Here is a 20,695-nt window from a genome sequence, read left to right as displayed (position 1 = left end):
ATCTTTGTTCACAAAGTCTGCATAGAAATTTAAATTTTTTCTTTACATTTTTATTAAGGGATCAACAAATTCTGGTCTCATAGCTGTCTGCAGCTTCTTCAGCAGGGGAGGAGAAGGGCAGGCATCGATCTCCTCTCTGATGATCAGTGATAAGGTCTGAGGGAATGACATGAAGCTGTGTCAGGGGAGATGTAGGCTGGCTGTGAGAAAAAGGTTCTTCCCCCAGAAGGTGGTTGGGCACTGGAACAGGCTCCCCAGAGGAGTGGTCACAGCACCAGCCTGACAGAGTTCAAGAAGCATTTGGACAATGCTCTCAGGCACAGGTTGTAACCCTTGGGATGTCCTGGGCAGGCCAAGAGTTGGGCTTTGATAGTCTCAGTGAATACCTTCCAACTCAGGGTATTCTATGATTCTATGAAGTTTCATTGCTGTATCATACCTTTTTAACTCTCACCTATATGCTTGAAGTTGCCATACTCAGCATCACGATGATGAACTTCATTCCAATCTCACAAGGCCTGTTTGTGCCATACCAGTTTCAATTCATATCCTCCCATAATCTCTCAATTACTATTTTTAGAAAAACTAGCCTTAAAAATGTTTCTTGAGGATCTAATGTGTAAGATTAGGCCATGAGACCACTCTCTGTCCTTGACAGTAAATGACATAGCAGTCTGCATCCACCTGGGCAGATGCTCTCCTCCCAGAGGAGTGGTGTCATCCTTTCTGCCTACTGAGTCCCTGGCTCATCCTTGAGGGTACATCCCTTGAAGATAACGCCACTGGAGCAGACAGTGAGTGTATTACTGGGAAATTTGCAGCAATGTATTTACTCGTGATTGGTGGTTTTGGATGCTGTGTTCTAAATAAACACTGTGGGAACTTTCTTGTGCCCAGCTTGGAAAGCAGTTTCTCCTCCTCTCCCAGTCTGCTCAAGCTTGGCCCAGGGATTTCCTTACATTTCTTGTTGCCCTCAGGAGCAGTTGCTACTCATTTGAAAGCACATGGCTGGTTGCAGACGCAGCTGGACCTGGCTACTGAAGTAGGATGCAAGCTGAGAGACAAGCCATTGAGCTTGTGGGTTTTGGTTCCAAAGAAGACAGCAAAAGGCAAGGGAGATGCTGTTAGCAAGGCCAAGCAACCCTTAGGAGATTAATTGGATCCACTGGAACGTGTTTATCTGTGTCGGACTGTGTGGAAGGGTGTTGAACAGGATAAATTCTCTGAGCATGAGCATGGCCTTACAACTGAGCGTAGTTAGAGAGTTGCTCTGGAGGTTGAGATTGCTGAAATGCATGGAAGAATGCTGTGCTTCTGTCAATGAAACTCCTTGGATCTCTACTCCTATGGAACAGAGAAGTGATTTCAGCTTTCAGCAGGCACTTCATATATACTGTATATTTGACCAGGAAGTGCTGAGCTTTGAGGCACAAAATTTGCAAGTTCTTTTGTTTTCTCTGGTTGCCCTAGTCCAAAATTGGTTGTGCAAGATGTAAAACTAATTTTGAGAAGGGAGACAACCTCAGTATCCTAGAGTTTATTTATGCCGTGCTTTGATTGCAAAAAAATAACATTGAGACCAAACCATCTGTTTCTGGAATTTTTCCACATTGTGAAAGAGAAATATGGATCATTACAGACATCAGAGTGACAATGTATTTGGTCATGGTGTGTTAACCCAGTGACACTTATCATCTTTGAGAAGAGTCAAGTTACAGAATTGCTGTCTCACAGTAGTTGCAGCCACTGTTCATTTTGGGGCTGGAGGTTGCCGTTCAGCTGGACAGCTTGGTTTGTTTGGTCTGCTGGGTTTGGGGACTACTCCTGAGGCTGTTGGTGCTGAGCTCTGTGTGTGCAGCCTGTCATGGGATGGGGCAATGGGGCAGGTGTGTGCCAGCCTCACTGAGCAGGCTGGGTTTAGGACTAGGGAATGGTGACCGATGTATTTACTACTGTGGGCATGACCAATAAACACTGAAAATATTCCACTCCCAGTATCCAGATTCAGTAAGCCCTTTAAATAACAGGTCACCACCATTCAGCCCATTTTCATTTCCCAGATATGCATGCTAGTGTAGCAGAAGAGAACGTTGCGTAAGAAAAGAGTGGGAGAACTAAACACTCACACTCAGAAAAATATGCTGGAAATATGTATAAAACACTGTGATCTTTTACCACACCCTGAGCAGAGCAGGGCTGTGCACATCTTAGATCTGCAAGTCCTTCCTGAACCTGCGTTGTTGAGTGTTGCTGAGCAGAGAAGACATGCACACAGGCCTGGGAATTTGGCAAAAAGAAAGGCTGATTAAGCTATTTGATCCTCCCTTGTTCCAGAGTAGACTTCCAAATGTCTGAATACTCTGTTAATTAATGAAAAGTCTTCTTCAAAAACAAACATCCTGATCCATATATATATCTTTTGGGTTTGTTTGTGCTAAAATGTACACTTTTTTTTTTTTTCCTTTTCTTTTGCTTTTAAATTCATGCCTTAAAAATGTTCAGGTATCCATTCTCTGAATCAGTTAAAATGTATTTGTTTGAAAAAGGAGAGGTGATAGTCTATGTATGCCAGTTTGAAAATGGCAGACTGAAATTGCTGTGACCTTATATTGGTCAAAATTAAAAATATATAGATTATTCTGACCAGATTCCTTTATTTTTTGAGTAAGATATAGTAAGGCAGTATTTTGTTTGTGGGCCAAACCCAGCCTTCTAGGCAGCTGCTTTGCCTTGCAGGAGCCCTTATCCACCACATCTTCCTGGGAAGAGATGGCCAGACTTCCTGCTGCACCTCATCTGAGAGATATTCCTGCCTCTCTGTGGGTGGAAGGGGGAATGTGAGAGGGGGGGAGAGCTGAAGAAAGTAGTGCAGGGTGCACAAAACCTGTCGACTAGCTCCCTTTAGATTGTGGCCATTCTGAGCTGTGCCCATGAAGAGGCATTTGTGTATCCATAGGGCTCAATCTAGCCCATGGATGGATTTGGTTTTTTTTCTAAAAATCACACTTGTAATTAGAATAATAATACTTAGATACAATGCCTAGGAGTTCATTAGAACTGACAGGTGGTTGGCTGTAGTGCTGTGAGTCATTTGGGCAGCTGAGAATTGATGTTGAGCAGCAATGCTGAACCTACACCTTTCTCCATGCCAGTTCCCCATGGCTTGGAAGTGTTGGGAGGATGGCAGGGAGCCAGGATTAGCTCTGAGCTGGCGTCAAAGCACAGGGGGTCTTTCCTGCCTCCTAGAAGGAAAGAATTTGATCTTCACAGGTCACTGTGAGATGCACATCAATAAGAACAACATTAATTGACCCATTAGATGCCAAAGAGTAGAAACGACTTTGCTTGACTCTTTGTCACTGATTTTTCAATGGTGTAAATGCAGAGCATTGCTTTCAGAAGAGCAGATGATGCTCAGGGCAGAGTGCTCCAAACATCAGTAGTTCCTGAAAGCATGGAGGAATAGCTCAGATCATGCCAGTAAAATGACTCATTAAGGAAACCGGTCATCGCCAGAGTGATCAGTGTTGTATAAACATCATGAAATGTCCTAGAAAACTAAGAGCCATACAAATCATACAAATCACTCATAAACAAGCGAAGTGTTTTCAGCATTAGCCTTTGAATAACAGTCTATAATCGGAAATGATGAGTGAAAACACACTTTATTAAATGTTTCTTGCTGCATCACAGGACAAGTTTCATCCCATTGTTTTGGAAAGTGCGCTATAACCCTCTGTGCTCCTGGCCTGATTGTGCAGCCAAGGTGTTTGTTCTGTAGCATACACTAATTGATGTAAAAATGTAGCACATGGGAAATACTGAAGCTCTGATTTTCTCATGGGAAGGTATCCTAATCACATTGTGTTCTTTCCTTTGGTTAAAGAAGGGATTTCAGGCCAGGAGCATTAACAGCCAAATCCACAGAATTTAGAATTTGAAGTTGTCCCTAAATTCTGTCACCGTACCTTTGCTGACTGAGGCATTGCATACAAAATATGATTTTATCAGGACTTAATCTATCCTTGTACCTGCAATCATGTCAAAATTTTAAAATTTCTAAAACCTGAATGACTCATTTCCAGAAAGACACAATATCTAATTTATCACTCCATTGACAATGCTGCTTCAATTAATTTTCTTCATCCTTCTTCTTGTTCCTCTGCTTCTCATATCTCATCTGTTTGCATTGCCTAGATTTTAATTAAAAATACCCCTCCTCTCTAAGGAGCAATCTGAAGTGGCAAAAATAATCACTTAAAATATTACAGTCATTAAAAAATTGGCTGTGGTCAAAGCCACGCATTTTCAATTTGCCGACAAATGATATTTTCGTTTCTTTTTAAAGTGCATTTTGTATTTGAATAGCATACGCCAGCCAGCCTGGCTATCAGAGATGCTCCTCCAGCTGGGTGGGCTCTGTGACAACTCCTTAATGGGGGAAATTGATGGCCCTCTGCTTGCGTAGAGGTGAAGGCATACTGGGCAGATTTCTTTCCATCTGCCGTCAGCCCTTTGCAAGCTGGCACTGCCCAAATGCCCAACACATTCATTCCAACGCAAGAAATGTCGCCAAAAAATAAATTGTGAGGCTACAGCTGTCTGAAAGAATCATCAGGGCCATTAGGCCCAGGGGAGATAATATGAAGAGGAGCATCAGTGTTCGTCACTGATAAAAAGCTAATTAAATGATGGTAAAGATGACTGTGAATGCTTTAAAGGCGTAGAGGTGAACAACATTTTCATGGGAGTGCAGGAATGAACCTCAGGAAGATGATATGCAAGACCTCAGCCAAAAATCTGTTACACTGAGGATTTTCACACTAGTGTTTCCTGTTGATGCTTTGCCGAATGGCACAGTTGTATCATTTAGTTGCCCTCTGTTCCACTCTCCAAGTAAAGAAATCCCATACTGTAAAGCCAAGAGGTATTTATTGATTCACAAGTTTGACTTGAACAACCGGGACAGAAGCTGGCTTGAATGAACTTTAGTGCTCCTGTTTACATCCTTTATATTTGTCTTTTGAGTTTCTAAAAATCTTCAGGGCTGTGTGCTTACCTGCAGCTGTGACAGAGGCTGATCTGATTGAGGTTTGTGCTGCCTTCCATTGCAGGGGGAACTGTAGATCTCCAGATCCTCCTTGCCAAGAGGTCACACTGAGGGTAGCTGATGTCTCCTTACATGGTGCTTGCATGCAAATCTTTGAAAATATGGAGATTGTTTGGACATGCTACAAGATATAGGATCCCAGATCTCACCCTGAGCCCCTAAGCCATTTGGATGCTACAGAAAGTTAGGGGTCATTACTTAGTCATGATACCTTAAAGAGGTCCAGTTGTAAAGCGTCTGCTTCACCAAATCTGACTTTCCTGCTTTTGTTGACCAATGGTTTTGAGCAGTCATAATTTCAACAATTCTGCATCTCATATGATCAAGAGGCTTTTCTAAAAGAACCTAAAATCTAACAAGTGTAATGTAGGATAAAGTGTGTGCCAGACTGTTGACAAAAGTTTGATTTTAAAACCATACATCGGTCTCTCTTCCATTAACTAATGTCTTCAGAATGTGTTGTAGAAATCTCAGATGAATTAGTAAGACTTGCTGCATCTTATAGACAATTTGGCTAAGAACTGTACTGATAAACTGGAAATATTCATAGATAACAGGAATTTTATAGTGAAAATATGTGTAGTTGCAAAAAGAGCAACAAAGAGCTCTCATCAAGAAATGTACCATTGCTGCCTCTCCAGACAAACCAAAAAGATTGCTTTTGTATCAGGACATTGCCATCCATTTATAAAATGGGATAAGCTGGGGATGGGGACAAAAGGAGTAAAAGGAAATGCTGCAGGAGGGGAGAAAGCTCATGCTGGTCACCAGTGCACTCTTCAGTGCAATCATGGATAAGGCTTGCTGACTTGAACACTGAGGAAGTGTCTGAAGGAAATCATGTGGGAATTTGACAAGAGCAGTAGGCAGAATGGGAAAGGGCATGAAAATTTGGTTGTCTCACCAGCAAACATAGTGACAAGCATTGACAGTCAAGGAAAAGTGGCCCATGAGATGAGGATGAGCCATGCAGGGCCTTGAAAATGGGGAAGAAGCAGTGATACCATAACTATCCAGTAGACAAACTTCAGAAACACAGCAAATTCAGAGTGAAGATTAGATTGAAAGTAAATCCAAGAATGTTGAGATTCAGGAATACATCCAGCCAATTTTCATTTTTCCCTATTCTTGCAGAGAAATAGCTTAACAATTACAGCTAGTGAATAAGGTAGTGCCAGATTAAATTAAACTATTTGTTGTTTTTTGGGGATTTTTTTTCTCTTGGGATCACCACAGTCCCTGAACAGAACTGGGCTTCTTTCCATTTGGCAACAGGGAGGGGTTGTTTATTTATGAATACAACAGTTTACATATGACAGGCTGATAGTCCCATTCCAGTTGCAAACAATGGGAAACAGCTACTGTTGTGAAGTGGCTTCATTCAAGCGTTTATGTCTTATGTTCTGTAATGTAGGTGATCTGGGAGTAAACTTTATTAAATGAGGTGTATCAGATTTGTCAAATATTTATTCTTTAAATTAACTTTTCCTTACAAATTAGCTAACATTTCATTGTTGTAATTTGCACAAGGACACACTAAATGTTCCACATGCATTTAATCCCCTTTAAACAAAATTGAACAGTGCTTTAGTTCTGGACCTACAGCTGATGCTTCCATGGTAACAAGGACAAATATCCTACAAGTCGCTTTCATGTAGCTCTTTTAGTTACAAATTTTGCATAGCAAATTAATTTCCTCTTATATTATAAATTATGTAAACGTAAATTAAAATTAAAGAGAGAACAAATTTAATCTGGAATTCATAAAAGAGGACCCTGAAACTACGTAATCCACAGGATCTCAAGTTTAGGGAGGACTTAATCCAGATAGTTTTAAAACTCATTATGTGTCCATTCCACATATTTTACCTCTTGAGAATAACAAAATGAACACTTGTGAAATTCAGTCCTTTATACTGGAAGTATGTGGACTTCCATTGCAAGTGTAAAGCCTTTAATTTGGGAAAGAGATAACAGAATATGTAAATTGTACTTTAGGGGTTTTTTTCTAAAGATTTTAATTCAAGTCTTGGGTTGAACCCAAGAGAAAATGAGTCTGATGGTTTCAATTCTGTTTTTAATCTGTTCAAGCCCTACTGCAAACCCACAAAATAATCCAACACATTCAGCAGCCTCCTGGATGCTGAACAAGACTGACAAGGTAGCTGGGGGCAATGCTGGTGAGGGACCATCTCCTGCAGAACTTCTTTTGCTCCTGGAAAATTTAGCTGAGTGCCCTTTGAGGTTTTTCTTCCCTCAGCAGCCCATCAGGTAAAAAAAAATGAGCAGTAAAAGCAGTGACAGATAGTGACTGCTTGGCAAGTTAAAAGAAAATAACCTGAGGGTGATGGTTATACAGGCAAGGTAAATGTGGCAGGTGGGAGAGAATAAGATCATCAGTGGAGGAGCCCTGGCTGCTCGCTTGGGCAGCTCAGCTTATGGAGCTTATCCACATCTGCTTCTCCCATGGGCAGGTGTCCCAGGTCCCAGGTGGTGGCACCGGGACAAAACCGTACAAGAAAATGGTGGCACTCCCTCAGAACTTCTTTAAAAGCCATACCTGTGTTTTGAGCATGTTTCTCACTATTTTAAAATGCCATTAAGGTCATAAGCTTCTGTTAGACATTCCATAGGTATTTGGAATAATGGGGGAGTTAAACCCCAGTCTGAACTTCTGTTCTGCATTGCTGTTTCACCAGCCAAAGCTGACATGAGCAGATTGTGATTTGAGCCATACGTTGTGTGGTTCGTTAACACATAAAATATGCATAAAATACATATTCATAGATACTGGGGAGCTGTGTATAAATGCATAAATATAGCTTTATAGAACTAATTAAATAAATTATGATTTTGAGCTTTTGTAAAGGGTTGATCATACACCACTATATAAATAATTATTTATACCCCCTTGCCAAACTGTCTATTTATTTATCCTGACAACCTAAATGAAAACTCCATTCAATAAATATTCTGCTAGACAGCAGAAGGATGTACAAATATTAAAAAGATAATGGGGTTGTATCTGGTTTGTGTTTATTTTAATAGATCGTTTTCATCAGGCAAAGATTACTAATTACAAACCCACTATCAGATGCACACTTACATATAACTTAGCACCTGAGATATAAGTTGGATTTCTAGAGGATTTTCCAATGCTTGTATGCAATTCTAATATCTAGCTCACTAAGATCTATTTATCTACTTTTTCCCTGAGATGAAAGGTTATGTATAAATTTGAATAAAGTTTTAGTCTGAATATTTATTTTTAATGCATTTATTTGACTGCAGATAATAAGACTTTTGTGGCAGATTGCTTGACAGATAAATTATACTTCATTTGTGTTCAGCAAATGAAGAAAATTCTGAAAATCAAGAAACACAACAAACAAATTATTCTTAAAATTCTGATGTTAGCGATACCGATGAGTGTGACGGTTAAAATCAGTAAACAAAAGCAATTTCTCAGTCCGTTATAAATAACTGCATAGAACAACTCCTGTTTTTCAAAGAGAAGATATAAAACTGTCTCATTAATTTCTGCTAGTTATAATATATTTGATGTGTAAATTATTCTGTCTTTTCAGTGGCAAATATGGTGTACTGTGTGTACGCTGCATTAACAGACCAAGGAGAAAGGAGACTTGTGACAAAATCTATTTCATTTCTGTGATAAATTATCAACACTTCAGGATTTTTCTATTGCTTTGACCTTTCCTTGTAAAAAAACACTTTAACAGCAATTTGTTTATTTTAGCAGTTGAAACAGTCTTAGCGTTTTTACAATGTGTTATATTTTTACGTGATACTTAGTCTGTGTTAATAAACACAGAGCTTTTGTCATTCAAGTATGGACCAGAAAGTCTATATACAAAAATCGGGCTTCAAGTACTCACAGTTTTTTCTAACAATGTGTAGGCACTTCTAGAAACATAAAAATTACTTTCTTCTATATATATTAATTGCTGAGGTATTGGCAACCATACTTGAAAATCATCAATAAAAGAATTTCAATTACTTCACTTTATTGCATTGATAAATAAAGTGTTATAGAATTTGACAAAATGTGTTATTTTGTACTTAGCTCATAATAAACCAATAGGCAAAGACATACTGAGCAGTTTTCATTTCTTGCCCCAGTTTTCTCTTTGTTAAAAATCTAATTATTCCCTTATGTGACACTACCATGACCTTTTTAAGTGCAGAAGATGTGATTGTCATATTTTCCCTTGGCGCATTATGAAGGAGTTCAGAGACAGGAGGGCACTGCATAGACGATACTGAAAAGGTCAATGCAATTTGGCATTATTGTATCTCTGTTTTAAATACTGGAATGTTGTAAGAATGCAGAATTATTCTAATTAATAATTGCTTAATTCAGCTTCCATTTTTAAGAAGACCAAGATCACACACACACACGCACACTCTCCTATGAATAAAAGAAGTGCTTGAGAGAAATATCATTTTTATCAGTATTTTTGTAATATGAACAATTAAAAAATCTGCCAAGTGTTAAGTTTGCATTAAGACAAGGTAGAGCTTCTTTAAACACTTCTAGTTCCTGTTTCTGCCTCACAGATTTGGCAGACTGTCATGTTATCAGACACACAAGAAGGCAAAAGTAGCATGGGAGAAAGAAGAAAATCTATACTGTAACCCCCTCGTACACCTCACAGGCATCTCCTTCCAGGCCAATACTCCTGGAGAGTTGTGGTGGTCATGGCATGCTGGGGGAGACACATGGCATCATTTGATGTTGCTGAGGTAGTATGTGCAGAAATGCAGCAGGAAAAGCAGACACTCTGGGTTTGGGAGCAGCCTCAGGACCCCTGAGATTGCTCTATCACAAGAGCTCATTGCCTCTAAAGCTATTTGTTATGCAATTTGGACTAAATACAGCAAATACAGCTTTTCACTCATACACTTGAGGCTCAAAGTTTACTGTATGGCAATGCATAGCAATTTTACACACAAATACATCTTTTGGCAAAAATTCAAACACAGAGATCTGACATGTTTCACAGCACAAAACTCTTACGCCTACAATATACCCATAGCAATATTTGATATACTACTTTGTAAAAATAAGTTATTTGCAGACACAGTTGTGTGTGGGCCAGACATAAAGGTGATACTTTAAAACAGAAATAAACACCCAGACATAAGGTACACGACTTTTCATTGCAAACAGTTTTACCATGGTCTGTAGTGGGTTTGTAGGGAAGCAGGTACAAGATTAGGACGCAATAATTGTTGGGGTGGGATAAGAAAGATACAAGATGACCATCTGGTTTTTATTTAGTTTCAGGCATCATTAAGTCCTTAGATAAAGTACAGCTCATGCTGAGCCCTGACAATGTGTGAACACTGTACAAACCCAACATAACCTCATCTTCCATGTGCTCCTGCCCACAGCACAGCTGCCAGTCTGATGGGAACTCCATCTACTTCCACGGGACAGAGGGCAGTGAATTCAATTTTGCCACCACCCGGGATGTGGACCTCTCCATGGAGGATGCCCAGGAGCAGTGGGCAGAAGAGTTTGAGAGCCAGCCCAAAGGGTGAGTGTCCCCAGCCCGAGCGGGGCCCTGCACAGGCGAGCAGCATTACTCCAGGGATGAGCTCCAGGAAACAGGAAAAACAGAGAATCATGTTTTATCTTTGCTGTGTAGTCGGGGAAGATTGGGACTAGGATAAATTGCAATACTGTAAATAGCATGATTGCAGATTTTTGGAAGAAACAAGACCAGGAATTCCAGGAGGAACAGTTTGTCTCTGGACCATCCTGTCACCACTGTTTTTAAAAAGTAGTTAATTACTTATGTAGCCTTTCTAAAGAAACACATGATGGTGATCTGTTTTTATAATTCACACCAGAGTGTTGTTAACAAGCTCATAGCCATATAAAATTGAATTCCTTGAGAAATTAATCTCCTCTGGATCACTGCTGTGAGCCTCACTTTACTGAGAGAAAGCTCCTGCTTATGCAGATGCCTATAGGTGCTGGAGGACGAAAAGGAGGAGAAGGTGGAGGCAGGAAAGTTGAAGCAGCAGTCCATTCTCATCTAGCAGCACCAAGAGCATAGCCATACCTGCTGGGCAAGAGCTCAGGGTCTGGCTGATAATTTACCATTTATATTTTGAATATATATTTTGTGATTCAAAGGGTCCCTGTAAAGCCATATCCAGCAGGGACTGCTGCAGGGATGCAGAAAATAATCAAAACTGTCCAGGACAACAATATTACTACTCTTACCAGAATATGAGTGAGCTTTAAAAAATGTGTCCTGAAGAAACTTCATTTTATATACCTCATTGTATAAATTCTGACAGAAAGAAAATAACCTCTGTAAGGTCTTAATTCTTTTCTATTTAAAAAGTATAAAAATCATTAGTCCCTCTAACCCCAGGGCAATGAGAAACATACACTGCTAATTTATGGGTCTCCACTGAATGTTGACTTTAACCTACAAAGTACTTCAGATCATTAGCAACTGATTCAAATGCTGCCTATGCTGTGCTGAAAGTAAAGAGCACCTTTTAAGAAACACATGCTATTATGTCCTGTGGACATGTGGTATATTTAGGATTTACAGAAAAAATATTCGTTCTGAACTCTGTCCCAGTTCAAATAATCAGCCGATGGCAGCAGGTGCTGCTTCAGACAAAGGGAAGAAAATGAGCTCACATGTGTTGGGTTCTATCTGACCATGTGGGACACCTTTGAGATGTGGTCTCTGTCTTTTTCCCATCCTGAAAAAAACCAGAATGGGAGTGCTATCTGTGGACATCTTCCCTGTCTGTAGATCTTGGCTCTACACATCTGAGTGTTTAGTTAAGTTGGGCAACTTGCAGTCTGGGTTAGCAAATGTACAGTTTCTTCTGAATTAGGAAAATGTCATGTTCCCTATCATGTGGTGTCAAGGTCCAACTGCAGGTGGCAAGGGAGGGTGCAGCCCTCCTTCAGTTCCCTCATTCTGTGTCCCAGCAATCAGGTCCTGACCTGCCCCCACTCTGTCAGCCCAAGGCCTCAAACCTCTTCCTATTTTTGCCTTTGGAAATTTTACTCCATGTTAGAAACTTCCTTCTTTCTATTGTTCTATAAGAATGGAGATTAAAATTGCATGCCACCGTAAATAAACACCGAACTTGGGTGATGTTATGGACTACATCCTAATCATGTTAAATTGTCACCAATACTGTTCCTCTTTTAAGCTTTCTCTGGAATTTGTGCTGGGTGCTGTATAGAAATGCAAACACATATGAGTTTCCTTAATGACTTCTTAGAGAAATATTTTTGAATGTTATTTAAACTATATTTGAAATACAGTTTTACTGTAATCATACAGTCACAGAATCCTGTATACCTGAGAGAGAGCTTGCAGGAAGTTCTCAGGCACTGCTTTGTCACATCAGCTGGAGCTTGCCAGCTCCCAAGGGAAAGGCAAAAGCATCTCTCATAAGGGAGAGCAAAAGGAAGCTCAGGTATAGTTACCACCACTTTCCTCTGCACCAAATGCTCTTGGAGATGAGGGCAGATGAAACCATCACTGTTTTTAATAAGAGTTGGTTGGTATTTTTTGTGTGTACCACCTAAAATGAGAGGCTATGTGGATAGGGCTGTTATACCACACATATTTCCAATGTCATTCTGCTTCTTTTCACTTGGGTGAGTTACAGCCTGATCCTAAAAGTGGACTGTCATGGGGTGGCTTTACCTTTAAGATAGCTTTGGGAGCTAGGGAAGTTGAAGCTGCTGGTGGCTGATGGGAGTCTTTCCTCCTGACCAATTATCAGTCATTTCTAAGAATTGACAGCAGTTTTGACCATTGAAAAGTGAGATCAACTTGTGAACACCTCCTTAAGATGTAAAGTCAGGGCACTTTAGTGCTCTTTGTTTCCTGGCTGTGAAAGGTAACAGAGCTCAGGCTGGCCTCCCGTTCCCTGCCCAGCCCATGCGGCCCGGGCGGGGGCTGGGCTGGGCCCAGCGGCTCCCGGCCGGGAGATGGGGCCTGCGGGGCTTGCCCCGGGCTCTGGCCGGGCCAGGCCGGTCCCTGGCTTGGCTGCAGTTTTTGCTGTGACTGAATTCACCAGAAACTGCCGAGTAAAGAAAGGAGTAAAAGCTCTGGACCTGCGGCAGGCTGAGACAGCGACCACACTCTCCAGAGCAGCCATGAAGAATCTTCCATTGCAGACAGCTCCAGCTGCTGCTCCGGCAGAGATCACAGAACTATCTACAAAGCCTGGGCAAGATTTTAACCTTTTCATTACCCAGACGAGACTTGCGGATTAATCCTTTTATCCAGAGAGAGAAAAAGAGAGTAATCAACATGTAAAGAGACTTTATAAACTATCAGAGACAGTAAAGAAAAGAAGCTTCAGAAAAGGTAGAGAATAAGGAGATGCTTTATAAGCTGAAATATTTTTCTGTTAAAGCTATGGAGATGGACAATAAGGTCCTGAAAAAACTCCTTTAATTCATGATAGAGTATATAGGGAGGAATGGAGTGTTCAAAGTGTGGATTTTGAGTAAAAAGTAGAGTAATTGTGATACAGTGAAGCAAAGATTTGAAGCCTTAGGGGGTGATGAGAAAACTGTTTTCTAGTGGAGCTCACAGAGACAGATGAAGAAGACTTTTGCCTTTGAATAACTCATCCTTAAAATGACATCCCTAGACTCACTGGCCCATACACACCTCAGAGTGATGTGAGATGGGAGGAGTGAGCTCTGATGACAGGATTTTTGGGCAGCTGACATCAGGGAAATAGAAAGCTGTAACAGAAATAGTTTTCTTGTGAGACACTCTACAGATTAACAGAAGGAGACTTCCGTTCCTCTACAAAGACTGATGAAAAGACTGTAGCAGGAATTGGGACTGTTTTAAACACCAAAGTTTCAAAGTTTTTGTCTCTGTTGTCATGTGAACAAGGGAATGGTGGGTAGTAGGGGATAAAAAGGGTTTTCTGGAAGTTTATTCTGGTGTTCTTATTCTTGTAGTTTGTTAATAAACTTTCCTTATTCCTTTTTAAGTTCTAAGCCTGTTTTGCTCTTGCTCTAATCCATATCTCACAGCAGGAAATAAGTAATTTTTTAGTTACTGGTTTAAAACCATGACATGGACAGATCCCCACACTAGGCTGCCTAGCAGGCACACTGTTCCTTTGGACCTCCATGTTCAGTTGGTCTAGTTTAGGTCAATAAATCACCTGTTTTATAAAGAGGAATTCCAAGTCGTGTGAAAGATAAATTAATTCAAATATAAATACTAAATCATGCCATGACCTAGGATCCTTCTCCATTTTCTTTACTAGCAATGTGTTGATGTACTTCTATTAAAGTGCCTTTTTTAAAAAAAGACGTAGAATTCTCTGGTTTTCATTCCTGATGCTGCCTAAAAGGAAAGGGTCTCTGGAAACATCCATGATCTGCATCATTCATGACCCTGAGCTCTTTTGTGGGTCACTACAGAGAGTGTTTTAATTGAGCTAAATAGAGCATACAAAAGATCAATGGAGCATTGTGAGATTTTTTTGTGTAAGTTAAAGTAGGTACAACTATTTAATTCTGTACTTGCCTTCAGCCTGGGAGACCCATTTTCAAAATTGTGTTTTGATTATATTGCACATTAGCTTTAAAAATCTTCACGATAGAATTAGGATTAGATTAAACAGTGCTTCCATTAAAATATTTATATCATAAAGCTTTTCAGTGATACTAAGCTTGCTAATTCCTGTGTAAATGACTGACAGGTTTAAAGCAGGATTTCCAAACAGGCATGTCACCAGTCTGTCATAGCTTAGGTCCATAGGGAAACTGGCAGCTTTTAAGAAGATCCTAGAAATGCATTTTGAAGTCATTGAAATGGTTAAACTAATAAATAGACTGTTTAGTTCTTGAAATGACAGTTTTTGAAATTATGATATGGCACATACCTGCTAGAAATTGTCTCTTGTGGAAGGAGACAGGAAAAGACTCTGCCTCCCACAAAGGTTTCTGAACTTCCATGTTTTCTCATTCCTCTTGAATCATGCTGAATAGTTAAATGTTTGGATTATCAGGATTTAATGATTCTAAATAATTTCATTGTTTTATCAGCTTTATAATTCTTAAATGCTTACTTATGAATTAAGACTTGGACATGAATAATAATAATGTATCAGACCAGAATAATGCACAAGTTTTCAACACTTTCTAATATTTAAAAACATTTTGATTGAGTTTTGAAGTAACCATCACTTTCATGATGAAAATGGATTTCCAATGTAAAATATTTAATTGGAAAATTCTGCAACAGCTCTTTTAATTATCACTGAATAAAAATAAGATAAAATGTTGTACAGAAAAACTGAGAAAGATCGTATCATCACATATTAGAAACACAGCAGTCTTTTTTTATACTCTGTTCATGTGTTAGTTAAAAACTGTTACCCTAAATTCTCAAAAAGATGAAAAGAGAGCATTTTATGCTATTACCTACATATTTAATATTTGTATAACAGATATGGTGGGCATGTGCCTTTTCAAGTCTCATTGATCTATAAATCTTTTATTATGCAAAACTAATCAGAATGCATTTATATTTTAAATTTTTTAACACCAGAAAAAAATAATGAAGATGGTAGAACAGTACAACACTATGTATTTGGTAACAGCATTCATTAAGAGCCTCATTTTTTTATTAATTCATGCATTTCTGCCAAATTCTTTTAAATATTTATATTAACTTTGCCTTAGTTGAGTCTACGAGTTTAAAAGCTAATATTGAATACGTAAGTAATGGCATAGGGATCACATTTGAAACACTGCAGTTTTTTGTCCTCCGTGAGAGTAGAAAAAGATAATTTTATAAGTCCCAATGAACCCCTATGGCATGTTCCATATGAGTTTCTCAGTAGTGTGCTTCTGCACCTTTTCCACCTATTGCTGGCCTCTGCAGGTGGGACATCTTTGGAGCCGTCATTGGTACTGAATGTGGAACCCTGGAATCTGGCTCAGCTGTGGTATTTCTCAGAGATGGAGAAAGAAAAATATGTACTCCATACATGGACACCACAGGTTATGGGAACTTGAGATTTTATTTCAGTATGGGTGAGTATAAATTACTAATGTAATACACAATGTGAAGCATGTGAGATTTACATTATGCAGTGCTCCAGAGTTTAACGAGTCTCATGTGGAGAAGCATCTTCTTGTCTTGTATGCACCAATTTCACTCAGTGTCCCTTAGTCCATACTTAGAAGACACGGTCATACCTTTGTCATTTTTAGAGTTTTTACAGGTAGCTCTCATATCCTCCTGTAGTCATATCTGTGTAGACCCTGTTGTTAATCCATCAGAGTCCAGAGAGCTGCACACGAGGATGAGATGGGAGTAGCATAGAGGTGAGGCAGCCTTCCCTGATGAGCCCATGGAATAGTTTCACCTCAAAAGCTCTTACTCCATTCATAAAATCCTTCCTCTGCTGATGTGTTGGCCCAGGGTGAGGTTCACACAGAGTATGCTATGCTCTTGGAGGAGGTGTGTTCTACATGTGGAACGTCCCTCATGAAAACACTGGTGTGGTGTTAGCATCATTTGTGGACCTTATTTACTGGGGCAAAGTACAACATCAGTCATTTACCAGAGCTAGGAAGGCAGCCAAGAACTAACCTGTCCTGTCACTTCCCCTCCCTGCTGTTGTTGTCAGTGCAACTGCACTGGTTTGGTGTTGCAACAGACCAAAATCCCCATGAACATGGTAGTTAATGCTCACAGTATTTTTCCAGGACTTTTATTTTGCACATAAAGGAAGTTCTGTGAGGTTATTCTCTCAACACCATGTTCAGAGAAAGTGGGGAATTTTGCTTAAAAGAGAATAATAGAATAATAAAGGAGGAAGCAGAGAATAAACCTGTGACCTCAACAAGCAACCTTCTGTATCAACAAGAAAAAACACACTTTATTTAATGAGGGGAAGACCTCATATTGTTGTCCTAAATTGTTGCACATCTCCTCTGTGTTACATGAATTATGAATAAAGCACAGGAAAAAGATGATGCTTTTTCCCATTTCTTCCAAGCATTACAACACCTGCATGAGAAACAGGAAAGAAATTTTGTCAACCTTCTGAACTTAGGGGAGAGGTTGTCAGCAGATGCAGACACAGAGGATAGCAGGATATTTTTTGAAAAATGTATTCTGTGCATATTTTTTAATTAAATAAATAATTGTTTAAGCATTCAGGCAAGAAAAATATTTGAAAGTACAAATGGATGTTCCTTATTACAGTATAAAACAAATTAAAGATGTGTATCTTATCCAGTTCTCTGGACTGCTTTTTCTAGACCATTACAAAAACTAGCTGACTGTAGGAAAAAAAAAAAAAAGGCAGAGAAAATGTTCCAATATGTGCAATCTTTCTACTCTGCAGTCTTTTCAAAGAGCCTTCCTCATTCCATTTTTATTTCTATTTTGGGATTTTTTTTTTAATGCCTGCCGTAACCATACTGTACAGGGAAATAATTAATTAATAATTCCTGTTTCAAATACAGAAACTTTGTTTTAAAAACTTCTTTTCCAGAATAACAAAGTTGTGTGATGATGTTTGTCCTGTAATTATAATGCTCAATATTTGCCAATACATCCGCTAAGCTTTCACAGAAGCTTAGTGAGTATTTTGGGTTCTACTGATAGGAAGATTTTTCAAATGTTGCCCTGTTCCAGCTGGGTAAGCATTTCACACTTGTTTTGTGTGGTACAATAAATTCCAGCCAGCTAGCCATCCCTTCCAGAATATGGTGTAGTAGAAGGAGCAGCAGAACTAATAAGGTACACAGCAGTCAGTGACTACATGAAGTGTGAGTAGTAAATAGCAGTTTACCAATGTTCAGATGTTACTGAAAACTCAAAAGCAAAGCATTTCTATGTAAATAGGATTTAAAGCACACAGATAGAAGTACTGCTTGAGGCACAGCATTTTCTATTTAAATTGTTTTGATAAGCTGATTAAAAGAGGTACTTGAGGTTTTCGTAATCGTCAACCCCCTTGATCTCCGCCATGGTGTATCTGATCAAACGGTTCCTATCCACTGTGTCCTTAGGGATGGTGTTCTTTTGTTTCAGATCCCAAGTTAAATAGCATCTGACTTTAATTACTTTCTTAATTAAGGCTGCATATATGATTCTACTTTCCAATAACAAGGGCTTCAATTAATTTTTTTCTCACTCAAATATGTATTGTACAGGGGGAACTTGTGATTCTGGAGAATCCCATGAAAATGATGTCATACTGTATGCTAAGATTGAAGGCAGGAGGGAGCACATACCTCTTGATACCCTGACCTATGCTGCTTACAAGGTAAATTGTCATGAGCAAAGCAGGTGGATGGGATGGACAGATCATTCTCTTTCCCAGCCATCACAAGAGTACTGTGTGTTGAATTCCACAGGGACACTCAAAAGTGGCCTTCCCAAACACATAAATCATGTGCAGACCTGTGAGTGATCAGGCACTTTTGCAGCACAGCTCTGCAGTTACTGGTGGTCACTCCAGCCCCAGGCAGGACTGTGCAGTGTTGGCTGGGGCTGGGGAAACAGGCAGGCAAGCAATGGGCAAACATTGTCAGTAATTAGCTGAAAACTTCAGTGGTAGCATCTTCTCACTAAAGATTACTCTTGTTTCAACTCAAGCTCGTCCTAGCCACAGTGTGATGCTGAGGAGCAGGGTCCTGAGAGGGTCATCCATGGTGGGATCAGGGCTGGGAGAGGGTCTGCAGTGATGGGGGCACAGACTCAGCCGTGGGAGGGAGCTGCAGGCAGCATCTCCTCTGCCCAAAGTGCAGCTGCCTTCCAGCCACATCCACCACCCCCAGGCAGGACAATAAACACCTTGAACTTGCCTTCAGGATCCTTACTGTCTAGGGCAAGGGAGCACTTATACTATGTCTACCCTGAATAATCTAGCCCTGAGGTCTCCTTATTCTAATGCTGTAAAGCAAGCAAATTTGGTATTTCATACATGTGCACATAGATGTGCTAGATATTGAAATGCAGCGTGCTTACATAGTCTGAGGGAAGTTTGATGGTAAAGATGCTGATGATTTCAAGCCCAGGTCTGTGTGCATTTTGTCTGTAACTTTAGCACTTAGAAACCAAATGTTTACAGCAGGGTTTGGCCTGAGTTCAGTTGAGTCACTTGCATTGTTTTATTGTGCATGGCTTCCCTCCTTGCTGCTTCTGTGTGAAAGACTGGGTAGAACTTTTGTAAAACTAAGGAAACTGTAACTGTAAAATAATAAAATATTAATTAGGGAACTTGGGGAGAGATAGGATCTGAAATTACATGGAATTCATTGTGGAGGTTTTTTAAAACAAGCAGTTTTAAAGCTGACATCCTCTTTTGACATAATGAAATTCTAATTACATTGCTTTAGGACAAAGGCTAAGCTTTGTGAGGCAGTGCTTTCATTTATTTCAGCAACATAACATCCTCTCCACTTATGCCTGTGAACTCCTGCTGTTACTCCATTCTCACGTCTCCAGAGAAGACATGCCACTACCCTGCCTTAGCTTCTGTGAGCTGTAAGGCTCCAGGACAAACATCACCTTTCCTTCCCAGCTGCAGCTGACAACATAAACTTGCCCTTCTCAGAACACAGAAGGTGCAGTCTTTTCTTCTGTGCCTTTACAGCCGAACAGTGTGATCCCTCTGAGGTGATAAGCATCACTGGTACCCAGGGTACTCATACCTATCCACACAATAGTAAATGATTTTATTTGGGATCATGTGTGGAAAAAGGTGGCTAAAAAGTTAACAAAATTCATCAAAGAGAGAGAATAGCACATTTGGTTCAGCATAATTAGAGTGAATTTTTAATTTTAAATGGTATGTTGTGACCTTTTTAACTTATTTAAGCCTTATTTAATTTCTTTTGAAGGTGCCATCTTTGGTTTCTGTTGTCATTAGTCCGGACCTTCAGACTCCTGCAACCAAATTTTGCCTGAAGCAAAAGAGTCACCAAGGCCACAACAGGAATGTCTGGGCTGTGGATTACTTCCACGTCCTTCCGGTGCTCCCTTCCTCAGTGACTCACATGATCCAGTTTTCCATCAATTTGGGCTGTGGAACTTATCAACCTGGTAACAGGTAAAACTGGCGAGATATTCTTTTGGTTATCAGCTTTCTAGTATATTTTGGTTTATAAAATCTATATGAAGATTTGTAAATCTTTTTTCAGAAGAAGGTATCCCATTAATAATGACAAATATAAGCTGCTCAAAAGCTAATGTTTCTCCTGATGTTTACAGGCCCAGATTTATGTATCTCTCATGCAATAAATAGTAATTTAATAGCTTTCCAGGTCAAAACTTGCTTTTCTTAGCCCATTATTCTGAAATATGCTCATGATTTCAGAGTGACTTTTGCTTCAGTTTCTAATGGATATGAGATTTACTTCTTAATACTGTGTAAGGAGGAAAAGGCAGCAGTAGAAGCCTGCCCTGCTGACCTCTCTGAGATTACTGATGCCACAAGCATGTCTAATTCTTGTAAAACTGGTGATAAATTACCCTCATCTTAATAACTATCAGTGTGAGGAGCTCACTG

General features: G+C 39.7%; 1 protein-coding gene across 2 annotated transcripts in view; it reads left to right on the top strand.

The window, feature by feature from the left end:
- LOC131592824 (reelin) overlaps positions 1-20,695 on the top strand; it is a 273,205-nt gene that overhangs the window by 149,024 nt on the left and 103,486 nt on the right. For both annotated transcript variants that reach the window (XM_058864623.1, XM_058864624.1), the window contains exons 11-14: positions 10,526-10,671; positions 16,048-16,199; positions 18,336-18,448; positions 20,028-20,236. In XM_058864623.1, coding sequence (XP_058720606.1) covers positions 10,526-10,671; positions 16,048-16,199; positions 18,336-18,448; positions 20,028-20,236 — 620 coding nt within the window. The remainder of the gene's footprint in view (positions 1-10,525; positions 10,672-16,047; positions 16,200-18,335; positions 18,449-20,027; positions 20,237-20,695) is intronic.

Source organism: Poecile atricapillus, chromosome Z (assembly GCF_030490865.1).
Source record: "Poecile atricapillus isolate bPoeAtr1 chromosome Z, bPoeAtr1.hap1, whole genome shotgun sequence".
Taxonomy (NCBI): Eukaryota; Metazoa; Chordata; class Aves; order Passeriformes; family Paridae; genus Poecile; species Poecile atricapillus.
The sequence above is the reverse complement of the archived record's forward strand: the minus strand, read 5'-3'. Positions and strand labels throughout refer to the sequence as shown.